We start from the raw sequence: 14,975 nt of genomic DNA on the forward strand, positions 1-14,975 counted from the left end.
CTAGCGTGGTGAATGGAACGGTAAATTTATGGTTTCTCTGAGACAGGGTCTCAAGTAGCTCAAGCTAGCTTCAAACTCACTATGGACCTTGAATTACTGATCCTCCCAAGTGCTGGGATTACAGGTGTTCACTGCATGCTCAGTTTTTTATCCAGTATGGGGATCCAACCCAGGGTGTTGTGCATTAATAGGCAAGCATTTTACTGACCTAGCTCTACTTCCAGCCCAGACGACAGCAATTTTCAAAGATAATTTGTTAAGTGTCACATAAATTTTAAAAAATGTACAATTGGTGAGATGGAAAAATAGTAATTAGCAACACTACCATATTTTGTGATGTAATGATATTATCCACAACAGGGAGAAAGGCTGAGTTATTCATTTAAGATGTTCACTTATCCCCTTATTTTCAATTTCTCATTATTTATTTTATTTAATTTTGAGGCAGAGTCTTACTTTGCAGCCCAGGCTGCCCTGGAACTTACTGTGTAGCTCAGGGTGGCCTTAAACTCACAGCAATGCTTCTGACTCAGGCTCTTGGGTTCTGGGAAGACAGAACTAAGTCACCACAACCAAATCCAAAGAACAGGTAAATCGGATTTTTTAAACATTTTATTTTATGTATATGGGTATTTTTCCTACATGTATGTCTGTGTACTACCTGTGTGCCTGATGCCCGTGAAGGCCAGAAGAGGACAGACGTTACAGGCAGTTGTGAGCCTCCATGTGGGTACTGGGAATCAAACCCAGATCCTCTGGAAGAGCAACCAGTGCTCTTAACTGCTGAGCCATCTCTATATCCCTATAAATCAGATGTTCACCTATTTAATGAGCACAAAGCCATTAAAAGCAAGTACAGAATTTAGACTAGAAAAATGTTTATTATATGTACCGAGACATCATAAAAATACACATAAATCATTCACGATGTAAAACGAATCTACTGACTACAAAAAGGACTATCTTTCATATGCACTAGAGGATGTTATTTGGAGACTGAATAGTATGGACCTGATGGAAGAGGGTACCACACAATGCCACAAAGGACAAACCACATGCAAGGAACATTTTAGAACCCAAGTAAGTCACAATCCGGTGGACTCATAAAACGATATTTTCTGAGCCAGTACTCCAGAAGCAGAGGCAGGGAGATCTCTGTGACTTAAGGCCACACTGGTCTGCATAATTAGACTCTGTCTCAAAAATAAAAAGAGGGGTTAGAGAGACAGCTCAGCAGTCAACAGCACTGGCTGCTCTTGCAAAGGACCACGGTTTGGTTCCCAGCACCCACATTGTGGCTCACAACTGTTTGTAACCATGGTTCCGGAGGATCTGACACCCTCTTCTGGCCTTCAAGAGCACCAGGCACACACATGGTACACAGATATACACGCGAACAAAATAGCCATACACATAAAATAAAAATGTTAATAAAAAATAATTTGTATAACAAATGTGAAATATCAAAACTAATAGTAAAGTGGACTTCAAATCTGTTTTGAAACTTGCCCAAAATAGCTATGTTTCTGACAGACTAAGCTCCTGCCCACAACTCGCATGCACCGGTGCCAGGATTCGTGATCAGCTGTAGGTAGCTATGGTAACAGCAGCAGAGGCTGCTGCTGGACCTGGTCTAGGATCTGCACAATCTCAGTCTTTAGGGCAGTTCTAAAGAGAGACACTGAGTACCAAGTATGGAGGACAAGCTATGCTGGTAAGCCTCATTCCGGACCTTTGCAGGACTATCTATCTGCTCGGCCTCTCCTGGACCTGGGCTCCCAGCACACAACTGTGGCACCTCTGTCCACATCTACATGTGCACACAAAAGAAGGGAGCCAGCGGGCCCACACCTTTAATCCCAGCACTCGGGAGGCAGAGCCAGGTGGATCTCTGTGAGTTCGAGGCCAGTCTGGGCTACAGAGTGAGTTCCAGGACAGGCACCAAAGCTACACAGAGAAACCCTGTCTCGAAAAACAAAAAAAAAAGAGAGAGAGAGAGAGAGAGAGAGAGAGAGAGAGAGAGAGAGAGCGCGTTAGCTACTGGCCAGTCTACTATATGACCTGGGGAGGGGGGCTTCTTTGTTCCCAAATGGACTTCCTCCAAAAGGAAGAGAAGGGCACTCTGAAGAAAGGGTTGGCCAGAGATACCAGACATCATAAATGTCCGCTGGGCGGTGGTGGCTCACGCCTTTAATCCCAGCACTAGGGAGGCAGAGCCAGGCGGATCTCTGTGAGTTCGAGGGCAGCCTGGGCTACAGAGTGAGTTCCAGGAAAGGCGCAAAGCTACACAGAGAAACCCTGTCTTGAAAAATAGATAGATAGATAGACAGATAGATAGATAGATAGACAGACAGATAGACAGATGTCCCTCTCCCCACAGTCACAGAGACTTCTAAAATTACCCACTGAACAACCATTCTATGCTTTGATTTTGTGCCCCCCAACTCAATCATTCAATGCACACTTGCACATAGTTAGCTACCCCAGCTTTTCTCAAGGCACCCACATGGACACGTGGGGGTAGGAAGGTGCAAGAGCTCAGGGCCCTGAGTCCAGAAGAGCGTGTCAGACGGACCCCTAGAGCTAGAGTTACAGACAGCTGTGAGCTGCCTTATTGAGTGCTGGGAACCAAATTCAGTCCTCTGCAAGAACAGAGCATGCTCTGAAGCCACTGAGCCATCTCTCCAGTACCCACAGGGACCACTGTAAATAATAAAATCTTTAAACAGTTGCTGTGTGGAAGTCAAGGTACATACATAATTTTTAAAAATAAAAATTAACAAATCGCCAGACGGTGGTGGCGCACGCCTTTAATCCCAGCACTCGGGAGGCAGAGCCAGGCGGATCTCTGTGAGTTCGAGGCCAGCCTGGGCTACCAAGTGAGTCCCAGGAAAGGTGCAAAGCTACACAGAGAAACCCTGTCTTGAAACACCAAAAAAAAAAAAAAAAAAAAAAAAATTAACAAATCTTCTAGTTTAAAAAAAAAGACAAAAAAACAACCTTTATTTATGTGTATGCATGTGTCTGTCCTCAGAGGCCAGAAGAAGGTGTTAGGCCCCTGGAGCTGGAGTTACAGGCAGATGTGAACTGCCCAATGTGGTTGCTGAGAAGCACTCTCAGGTGCCTTAGCAGAGCAGCAAACGCTCCCTCATAACAGCTCAGTCATCTCTCCAGCTCCCCACCTCTGCCCCAGGTAACTTTTATAATGAAAAAATTAAAAGCTAGGAATAGAGTGCTGTAAAAGTAGAAAGAGGGAAGATGCCCACTGTCTGAGGGTTTCTACCGCTGTGATGGGACAGCATGACCAAAGAGCAAGTTGGAGAGGAAAGGGTTGATTTGGCTTACGCTTCCACATTGCTGAAGAAGTCAGGACAGGACTCAGGCAGGGCAGGAACCAGGAGGCAGAAGTTGATGCAGAGGCCATGGAGGAGTGCTGCTTACTGGCTTGCTCCTCATGACTTGCTCAGTCTGCTTTCTTACAGAACCCAGGACCACCAGCCCAGGAATGGCACCACCTACAGTGGGCTGGGCCCATCAATCACTAATTAAGAAAATGCCCCACAGCCAGATCTGAAGGGGGCATTTTCTCAATACAGGTTCCTCCTTTCCGATGACTCCAGCTTGTGTCAAGTTGATATAAGGGCAGTCAGCACACCTTCCTGTGTTAGATGATGTGATTAGGGATGTAACTGAGGAAGAGCTGGCAGAGAACTTGACTAGGAGCTCACAGAAGGGTGTGCTGTGACCAGATGAGGCATCAAAGGCCACAGACAGTAGCAGCAATGGCTTTCACGGAGGTGCCTCTTGAGAAAAGCTTGGGTAGTTATGGCGGCAGTGTGTATTTAATAACTGAGTTCTGAGGGCATAAAGTCAAAACATAGAATGTTGTTTCTTGAGGGTTGTTTTATGGGCAATTTTAGGAGTGTCTATGTGCTGGGTGGTGGTGGAGCATGCCTTTAATCCCAGCACTCAGGAGGCAGAGGCTGAACTCTCTGTGAGTGCAAGGCTAGCCTGGTCTACAGAGGGAGTTCCAGGACAGCCAGGGCTACACACAGAGAAACTCTGTTGAGGGTGGTGGTGGGGGTGCTGTGGCTGTGGGGAGAAGGATGTTTATCATGTCCAGTACCTCTGGTCAACCCTTTTCTCAGAGCACCCTTCCCTTCTTTTTGAAGAAAGTCCACTGCGAGGAGGAAGGGCCCACCCACCCTCTAGCCTAGACACCCTGTCTTTCGCTCAGCACAGATGGAGCTACTGGGCAAGCAGGAGACAAGTTTTCTTTACCATCAACACTTTGACACAAACAGGCTTCTAAGAAGTAGGTATCCAGACCTGTGGATTTCCATGACCTGGCTAGCCTAAGATTTTCTGCCTGGAATGCTCTATTTTATCACAGTTCAATTTTCTTTATTACGTTTTTATTTATGTCATGGGTGCTGGCCCAAGCATGCACACAGTGTGCACATATGAAGAAACTGCCTGTGTGTGGAGGTCAGAGGGCAAGTGAATGAGTTAGTTCTGTCCTAGGGACCCAACTCAGAGCAGCAGACAGCAGTGATTGTAACCATTGAGCCACCTCACCAGACCAGGCTCAGCTGTCTCCAGTTAATGGTGGCTGAATGCAAGTCCAGCAACTGAGTCATCTTGGTAAAGGAACATCAAATGAAAGTATTTAATAACCACATAAACTTCCCAGGGCGAGCACCATGGCCAGAGTTCACATTAAGTCACACACAAAAAGCACATCATAAAAGCTAACTGCTTCTTGGGGCTGGAGAAATAGCTCAGCAGATAACAGGCTGACTCCTGAAAGTTATCCTGACATGCATGCATATGCCCCTACCCAACACAGAAGAAATGTATGTTTTTTTTAAAAATATTTCTTTTTCTGGGCATAGTGCCACACGCCTTTAATCCCAAGAACTCAGGAAGCAGAGGCAGGTGGATCTTGAGTTCAAGGCCAGCCTGGTCTATAGCTCGAGTTCCAGAACAGCCAGGGATACACACAGAAACCCTGTCTTGAAAACAAATTAAAAAAATGAAACAAACAAAAGATTCTCGGATGTCAGCACAAAAAAAAAATCCTCTGGCCTTAGGTACTACACTACTAGGCTTGGCGTCGAGCATATGACATGTCAATCACCTCACACAGATCCTTTCAGATGGCACAGTTCAATGTCTAAAGAAATCCTGTGTGTTCTTCCAGAAGATTCTCCAGTAAGATTCCGAGAAGAGGCTAAGCCTGGTGGCAAATGTCTGTAATCCCAGCACTCAGGAGGCTAAGAGCAGAAAACTGACAGGTGGAAGGCCAGCCTAGGCTCCATGAGTTTGAGGACAGGCTAGGTTTCAGAGCAACGCCCTGTCTCAAAACCTCCTTCCTGGGGTTAGAGATGGCTCAGCAGTTAAGAGTGTGTACTGTTCTTCCAGAAGACCCAAGACTGATTTTCAACACCCACGTCTGTAGCTAGAGTTTTCCTGCCTGTCCCACAGTCAGGACAAATCTCTGTCACCCGCCAGTCCCACAGCCACTCAGACCCGACCAAGTAAACACAGAGACTTATATTGGTTACAAACTGTATGGCCGTGGCAGGCTTCTTGCTAACTGTTCTTACAGCTTAAATTAATCCATTTTCATTAATCTATACCTTGCCACATGGCTCGTGGCTTACCGGCATCTTCACATGCTGTTTGTCATCGTGGCGGCTGGCAGTGTCTCTCTGACTCAGCCTTCCACTTCCCAGCTTTATTCTCCTCCTTGTCCTGCCTATACTTCCTGCCTGGCCACTGGCCAATCAGTGATTTATTTATTGACCAATCAGCAACACACTTGACATACAGACCATCCCACAGCACACGTCAGGCAGTTTACAACTACCTGAAACTTGGTTCCAGAGCGAGTTGCTGCCTCTATCCACTGTTAGCACCTGTACTCACATGCACAAACCTGCACACAAACACGTAACTAAAAATAATAAAGATAAAAATGTTTAAATTTCTTCTCTCCCCCTAAAAAGTTTACAACATAAGGAACATAAACTCTATTGGGCTGATACTCAACACTACCAAACACTTTCTCACTAAGAGTATGGAATTATGGGAAGATGGAAGATTTCTCAGGACACACTCATTAAATACTAGCATTTCCTGAGTTTTGGTTATTAATGCTTCCTTTACACATTAGTTTGATGGCCAAGACTGACTCTTCAGGGCTCATCCATCCATTCCCAGATTTAACAAACAATACTCAGCATCTCTCATTCTAAGTACACAGGACAGAGAAGCAATTGTTAAAATAAATCGGTAGATAAGAAAGACAAAGCCCCCATCCTAAGGCCTTGCTTGCACTCCAGAGCAAGCGTGCGATCCACAGATACACACGCTAGTTAGTGGTGACCGTGCCATCAAGAGAAAAGCAGCAGCAAAGCCTGCAACGACAGCAGGCCGACCAGTGAATCCGCTGCAGCTTTTGACTTTCCAAGACAGTCTCTCTCTGTGTAGCTTTGCGCCTTTCCTGGATCTCGCTCTGTAGACCAGGCTGGCCTCAAACTCAAAGAGATCCACCTGCCTCTGCCTCCCAAGTGCTGGGACTAAAGGCGTGCGCCACCACTGCCTAGCTTAATAGGCTTCGTAAAAATGGTCTAACGATTGAGCAAAGGATTAGGCATGAGGGGTGAGCCTGGCAGGCAACAAGCGAGAGAAAGAACACCGAGGCCATGAACGTGAAAACAGGAACAAGGAAGGGGAAGAGAGGGAGATGATGTGAGAGCCAGAGCAGGGCTACTGGACTTACTCTGCAAGGGACAGGATCTGACTTCTGGGTTAGAAGGGCAGAGCAGGGGGACAGGTTACGAAGCCATGGCAACAGTCTAGGAAGGAAGGGGAATGGGCTAGGCTGGAACAGCACAGCGAGGGTTGGCGAGAACGGCTACAGTTGGGATTCCAGCCGGATTAGGTATGAGGACAAAATAGGAAAAGCCAAGAGTGGCCCCGAGGTCTCCAACCTGAGCTACACAGCAAGGAAAAGGAAACTATACAACAGAAAAGGAGACTTCGTCTCCTGCGTGCTCGGAGTCTGGTCATGCTATAGGAGAAGCGGGTTTTTGTAGCTGGATGTTTGGGGGTTTTCAGTATGGAATAAAAATCTCAGTTTGAAGGCTGAGGGTACATTATAGCCAGAAAAGTGAATGCTTAGCTAGCATGCATGAAGCCTAAATTCAATTTCCAACCCACCCGCCCTCGCTAAAGAGAAAAAAAGCAGGGTTCATTAGGCATGTCTATAATCCCAGCACTTGGAAGACTGAAGCAGGAGGATCACAAGTTCCAAAATAGCCTGGACTACACAGTGAAACGCTGTCAAAAAAAAAAAAAAAAAAACCAAAATCATTCCGGTATCTGACACTTGAGATGTCTATCAGGTTCCCAAATGGAACTATGGAGTAGACTGCTGGCCATTAGTCTTGATTTCAGGAGAGTTCAGAGCTAAAAATAGATTTCTGAAAGTAATCAGTGTAAAGTCCCAACTACTTAGGAGAAGCGTCCAAGACTGTGCCTCACACACTGCAACCGAGTCAGAAAACTGAAGGAATTTATAAGAAGGACCATGGGAGAGAGATACCACAGAAGTATGGTGAAGAAGAGGTTCACAGCAGCTGGACGGTGGTGATGCACACCTTTAATCCCAGCAGAGGCAGGCAGAACTCTGTGAGTTCTGGGCCAGCCTGGTCTACAGAACAAGTTCCTGGACAACCAGGGCTGTTAACACAGAAAAACCCTGTCTTGAAAAACAAAAAAGGAAGGAAAGGAAAGAGGGAGGGAGAGAAGGGGAGCGAGGGAGGGAGGGTGGAAGGAAAGGTTCACGATGATGGCGGAAGGGAGATGGAGACGGGCTGGATGTGGCAGTCTCTGCAGCACTAGCATTTGGGAAGGCTCAAAATCACCTGGCGTTCCAGGCCAGCATGAGCTACATAAAAAAAAGATCAAGTAACATGAGGACTTCAAATTGGTCCCTGGATCTGAAAACTTTTGGACTACCTACCAGAGTGCTTCAGTAAACGTTACTAGAAAAGTACCTGACTGGAGAGTCCAGGAGAGAATGGTAGAAGAGGGGGAGGTTGTGAGCTGGGAATTGAACCTAGGTCCTCTAGAGGAGCAGCCAGTGCTCTTAACTGCCGGGCCATCTGTCCAACATCTTCACTTTTCTTAACATAATAACCTTCTCCTCGGAGAATAATCAAGTGAGAGACAGAAAAGCAATGGTGGCCAGGCATGGTGGCATACGCCTTTAATCCTGGCAATGGGGAGACAGAGGAGGGAAGAGCCCTGTGAGTTTGGGGCTAGCCTGGTGTAAACAGAGAGTTCCAGGCCAGTCAGAGCTGCACAGTGAGACCCTGTCTCAATCTCCACTTCCCAAAAAGAAAAGTGATGGTGTAGGAGACAGAGAGCATCACTGCAGGAGACAGACAGAGAGAGAGAGAGAGAGAGAGAGAGAGAGAGAGAGAGAGAAAGGGCATCACTGCAGGAGACAGAGAGAGAGAGAGCGCGCATCACTGCAGGAGACAGAGAGAGAGAGAGAGAGAGAGAGAGAGAGAGAGCGCATCACTGCAGGAGGGAGAGAGAGAGCGAGCCTCACTGCAGAAGTTAGCTCACTGGATACAGCAGGAAAAGACAGACACAGGAAGGGCTGGTTGACTTTGTGAATGACCACAGAGAGTAATCCATAGCAAAGTTCCCAAAAATAGACTTTTAGCTTGGCATGGTGATGTGCCCCTATAACTTTAGCCCAGAGCAGCTAAGGCAGGAAGGTTATCTGAGTTTGAGGCTAGCCTGGACTACATAGCAAGACCTGGTTTTAAACACACACATACACACCCACTATGTGTGTATACACATGTCTGCGCGCGTGCGCGCATTCCTGGGGAGTTAGCTTAACTGGCAAAATACTTGCTAAACAGCTATGAGGACCTGAGTTCAATATCCAGAATCCATGTTTTTTGTTTTTTAATTTATTTATTTATTTATTTTTTAGAATCCATGTTTTTTGTTTTTTGTTTTTTGTTTTAAAGAACATCATGTCCATGCTTATAATCCTAGTACTGAGGAAGTGGAGACAGGTGGATTTGAGGCTCACTGGCAGGACAGCTTAACCTTTATCACTGAGCTCCAGGCCAATGGGAGGCCCTATCTTAAAAACAAAGAAAATATAAGGTGGGCAGCCAATGACAATGGCAGGCTGAGCCGTGGCCTCCACGGGCGTAGTTACACACGTGCACACACACGGAAGAAATACAGATGGTAAGTGTGTTCCCACAGAGAGATCCTCCTCACTTGCAGCAGGTGCTGAAGAATAATACAGGCTGCACACAGTAGATGTGTAACTTGTGACAGAGAAATAAGAGTCATCTAAAAGCAAAAAGCAGGGCTAGGGCAAGGAACAGCTTTTAAGTGGAACAGAAGGGCAGCTGGTTGTGGGGGTAAGTGCCTATAATCCCAGTACTTGGGAGGCTGAACAAGGCAAGAGGAATCAGAGTTCAAGGCCATCCTGGCCTACGAAGTGAGTTAGAGGCCTCCCTAGACAACATAGTTGAGATGTGAGAAGAAATTAAAAAACAAAACAAAACAAGAAAGGAGATACAGTATGACCACAGATCAGACCAAACCCGCAGCCTCGGAAGGAGGGGGATTAGATAAAAGCCACCATAACCAATTTAGAGAGATGAAAAGCAGAAATGCCCCAGTGTAACCTTCGAACAAAGTAATGCTGGACCACAGCCAAGACACCCAGCACAAGGATTCCCCTCCAGCCTGAGATCTGCTGAAGCCCTCTGCCAGGGTTATGGCCCCACCGGAGAGAGACTGCCACCAGTGCTCTCCTGCCCTCTCCTGAGCTTGCTGGAGGGTGTGATCTGCAGTGACGTCCTTCTACCGATATCCCTGAGGACTTTCAGAGACAAACACTCAGGCCACCAGAGTCCCTCTACCCACTGAGGATCTCCAGAGTCAGTCCACTCCCCATCGACTTGGTGAGCTCAAGGATCTGAGAAAACACAAACAGCAATCTGCCAGGCAAACCTAACACCTCACCATAGAAAGCCATTAGGTGGTAACCTGTCTTTGAAGAAATAGGCAGGGCTGGGGAGATGGAGTGGATAATGCACCTGGGGAGCTAGCCATCCCTCAAACTCACATAAAGCCAGATGGGGTGGCACACATCTGCAATGCTAGCACTCCTGCAGTCACACAGGAGGCGGAGACCAGCTAGCCGGGCTTGCTTAGCATCAAAGAAACATGCCTCAAAAAGGTGAAAATAAGGATTGATACTTGTCCTTTGGCCTCTACAGAGAGTCATGGCGGACACAGGCCCCATGCTCACATACATTCACACTTACAACATACACATTAAACACATGGAGGGAAATCTAACTGACTCACTATTAAGACTTACTGGGCCGGGCGGTGGTGGCGCACGCCTTTAATCCCAGCACTCGGGAGGCAGAGCCAGGCGGATCTCTGTGAATTTGAGGCCAGCCTGGGCTACCAAGTGAGTTCCAGGAGAGGTGTAAAGCTACACAGAGAAACCCTGTCTCAAAAAACCAAAAAAAAAAAAAAAAAAAAAAAAGACTTACTGGGCTGTGCCGGGCAGTGGTGGTGCATACCTTTAAATACAGCATTTGGGAGGCAGAGGCAGATGAATCGCTTGAGTTCGAGGCCAGCCTGGTCTACAGAATGAGTTCTAGGAAGGTCAGGGCTATTCAGAGAAACCTTGTCTTGAAAAACAAAACAAGGGGGCTGGAGAGATGGTTCGGAGGTTTAGAGCACTGGCTGCTCTTCCACAGGACCCAGGTTCAATTCCCAGCACCCACATGGCAGCTCATAACTGCCTATAACTCCAGTTTCAGGCGATGTGACACCTTCACACACATACATGTAGGCAAAACAAGCAAACACATGAAATAAAAATAAACTATTTAAAAAAGAAAGAAAGAAAAACAAAACAACAACAACATAAAGATTCACTGGGCTAATGCAGACCTTCAGGTGACTGCTGCCCTGACTCTCCCAAGCACTAGAATGTCACCTGGTGCCAACTCAGCATCACTGACCTCACAGGTTTGGGTCCATCATTGTTTATTCCAAGAGATTTCAACTGTTTGAAAAGCCAGAGCCACACTCCTCAGCCCTTCTACTAAGGGTATAGAGCACAAACAAATCCTCCCCTACCAAGGCTCCAAAAGAGAAGAGTGAGGAAGAGCTATCTCTCGGGATGGCTCTAAGAGTCAAGTGACTGCATTACCCAATTCATTCAAAAATCATAAAAGTATATTTATTTACTGATCTTTGTAAAGACAAGATTTCAGTATAAAAACAGAACTGTGAGTTGTGGATGTGACTTAGTGGTAGAGCACTTGCATAGCAGCATGCAAGAGGTTCTGGGTTCAATCCTCAGCACTGAAGGGGGAGGAGGAGAAGGAGGAGGAGAAGAAGAAGAAGTATCTTAAGTATTTCAGCTGGGCATGTGTTCCCACCACTTAAGAGGTAGAGGCAGGAAGAACAGGAGTTCAAGGCCAGCCTGGGCTCCAATGTGTCTCAAACCAAAACAAACAAAAAGAAGTATGGAACTACAAGCTGACTTGTTTCCTATGCCACCCACACAATGACTGACCTAGTCTTAGGTCTCGCTTCTAAATAGGATAAAAATCTGAAAGCACCGGGAGGTATCTATGTGCAAAGTCCTACAGTAAGTAGCTGTTTAGCCCTTTCCAGTTGGCCTGTGCACATAACTAAGCAGTGACTTCTTCCATGACACGCATTTGCGGTCTTTCTAAAGTATCTGAAAGGCTTCTCTCCCTCCCACACACATATACAAAGCAATCCTTTTTGAACCGGCGCTCCATAGTGAATTAAGTTCCACAAAGACAAGAATGACAAACCTACACCAACACAGAACTAAGTACAACCGAGTCTTCATGAGCACACACTTCAAGCTCAGGGAGCCCAGGGCTGGGAACCCCAGGGCACAGCATCACAACAACTATGTCCGCTCTATCAAATACCCATTTATAGAAATGCCAGCAATAGCCAGTAGTGCCCACAAGCAGGGGACTTTTTTCCCCCTGTTAACTTCAATTTATCAACAAGAAAAACGGCCAGAGATTGGCAGAAAGAGCTCAGCAGCGCGATGTTGTTGGGGAGGTTTTTCTGTTTCCCACTTAGCTCTAAGCTCACTCCTACCGACCTCTCCCATTACTGTACAGAGAACTTCACCTTCGTGAACGCTCAATAACTGCTAAGTACACTCCCATCCCGACCCGGACCGTTTCTGCTGCTCTCAGCGCTGGGCCTGTAACTGTAGCTTCCTGGGGCTGAGGGATTTTTGGTCAAATTATTTTTTAATGTTTTAATCTCTTTCTTCACATCGTATGTATGTTTCTTGACACTGGCTAATTAGATTTAAAAATCAAGGTCCTGTTTACACTTACATTAGTGTTGCACTGTGCTAATAATATTCTGTAAACAATTCTCTTTTGAGTAAAGCCATTAGTGCCAATTAAAAAAAATAAAATTGGGCTGAATGCCCTCTCAAGTGTGAATTTTCCCTTTCCCCACAATGGTGGCAGTTAACAATTCCAGTCTCTGGCACATCTACTGAGAACATGAAAGTTTCCCTGGAACTAACCAATCACTTCCCTCCCAACACAATTATATAATGTGAGAGTGAAACAGTACTCTAGAGATTGCTTTGTGGTCTAAAACCCCTCCGAACTAAGAGACTATCAAAAATCCCTCTGGGCAGAGACAGATCTGTACACTCTCACAGAGTGTTGATCTGTAAATCCCACCTACCAGAGTCTCTTAACACCGGCCTGTGTCCATTAACATTATTGTTCTTACCAAACTATGACTATAGTACCCACTGAATCAATAATTCATGATTAACATGATTGTTCTGCTCATTAACCAACGTGCAAAAAGAAATTCAATGAAGGAAACTCCACCATTAAGCAAATACTTTAATTCTTCTTTTGACATTAAAATTTTAAGCTCCTAAAAATCAAGTCCTATGCCTGGTCTGACCTGCACAAGGGCACAGGGGGCCAAAACAAATAAGCATGGACAACAAAGCTGCTGTCAGTCCATCATAAAACTTTTAACCAAAAAAGGCAAACTTGGTTGTTCCTTTGCTTAGGATCTTAAGTTTTCAGTATTTATCCAAAATACTCACGTTTTTCAACCTCTCAGATGATCTTTTTAAAACAGAAAGTCTTGCTGCATTCATGTGAGTACATTACACAGCCTTCTACTCTAACACTGGGGTACAGACTTAACACAGTACTGTAGTAAGGTATGTTATTATGCTAATTAGTTGTCCCTCCAGTTAGCAGTCCCAGATCCCATCTGACTTCCCATGTGATAACGGAGAGAACAAAGCCTCTGAACAGTCATCACCAATGACAGTTTTACCTTACTGAAGATAAGAATGTATTCTAAAACGCGCTCATCCTTTACAACGGAGCATCTCTTTGAGGACCTTTGTAATAAAAGCAAAGTAACAAACTATACACTTCCGAACTGTTTTGCTGAAAGCATATCACAGGCAATCCCTCAACACAATGAACGCTTTCGCTGATTTTCTTTCCCTCCTCCTCCTAAATATCTCCGGACAGTGACTCCTGGCAATCCATCTGTTTGTTTCCTCACAGCTTTTCAAAACTAACGGGTCAAGTTCCTTTCCCTCCCCATTTCAACACGGTGCCCTGCACAGTCGCCTTGCCACCGCAGCCCACCGCTGAAGGCCGGAATAAAGCATATTCAATTTCACTGTCCTTCATTGTTAGCAAGCTAACTGCCATTTTACCACCATGCACACGGCAGAAATGTGTTCTCACGGGCATCTTATGAATTTCCAAAGCAGCTATTCTTTGTGGATTTACAAAACATGCGCCTTTTCTGAGTTCCCTTCATCACCACAGAAACGGCTTTGTGAAGCTGAGATTTTTTTTTTTAAAGTTGCTTAAGCAAAAAGAAACAGATTCTAAAATTCTCTATTTTCCTAGCATATCCTACAGGTTATCCTATAGGGCACAACAGAAAAGTGTCAGGATAAAGACCTTAATAAATACAGCTTTTGATGGCTGTGAAATTTTTCGGTCCACACACACACACACACAAGTGTATCGAGTGTCCTTTCTTTTCAGGCTCCACCATACGGCCTCATCAACTCAACGTTAGAATCAAACGGCTGGCTCTGGCTTGTGCACAGCGCCCAGGAACTTGCCCAGGAGCTTGCTGTCCCTGCCCGGGCTCGCCGGCAGCCACGACGCCTCGGTCCACCCCAAACCTGCCCCGGCGGCCCTCGGCTCCGCCACAAAGGCCGGCCTGCGCCTCGTGCACGTGTGCCGTGCTGCCAGGCGCCGAGCTGCCAAGCGCCGGGCCGCCCTTCCTGGGTCAGAGCTGCTGCCCGGGGGAACGGCGGCCGGCCCCCCCGACGCCCGGGCCGCAGAGTGCCATCCCCCTGCCGCAGGCCCGCGTCCCCCTCCGCTCCCCGCGCCTCTTCTCTTCGGGAAATCCCGTCGGAAGCCCTCGGGGCCGCACCCCGCACTCCCCCGCCCCCCGCCCCGCCGCCTCACCTCCTCCTCGCTCTCGCTGCGGAAGCACAGGCACGCGGCCCGCTTCTTGTAGCCGTCGCCGTCGTAGGTGCGGGTCTGGTTCGACTTGAGCTTCATCATCCTCCGGGCCCGGGTGGGGGGTGCCGTGCGGGGCCTCGGAGTCCGGAGAGGGGAGCCTGCTGCGGACGGTCGCGCGCGCGCGCGCCCCCGGCCTGGCCGAGGCGGGGAGGAGGGTCTGTGTGTCCGCTACACGGCTCCGCGGCGGGCCAGCCTCATTGCCCCCGGCCCGGGACCTGCGCCGCAGTCACGGCCGCCGTCGCCACCGCCACCGCCCCCTCTACCGCCGCCGCCCCCGACGACGACCGCGCCGCCATT

General features: G+C 47.2%; 1 protein-coding gene across 1 annotated transcript in view; it reads right to left on the minus strand.

Moving 5' to 3' along the window:
* Positions 1 to 14,975, minus strand: part of Nudt3 (nudix hydrolase 3) — a 62,516-nt gene extending 47,541 nt beyond the window's left edge. The window contains exon 1 of the mRNA XM_052744367.1: positions 14,622 to 14,975. Within this exon, the coding sequence (XP_052600327.1) occupies positions 14,622 to 14,720 (99 nt within the window). The 5' untranslated portion in view covers positions 14,721 to 14,975. The remainder of the gene's footprint in view (positions 1 to 14,621) is intronic.

Source organism: Peromyscus californicus, unplaced genomic scaffold, assembly GCF_007827085.1.
Source record: "Peromyscus californicus insignis strain IS unplaced genomic scaffold, ASM782708v3 Scaffold_19__1_contigs__length_69161282, whole genome shotgun sequence".
NCBI classification, from domain to species: Eukaryota; Metazoa; Chordata; class Mammalia; order Rodentia; family Cricetidae; genus Peromyscus; species Peromyscus californicus.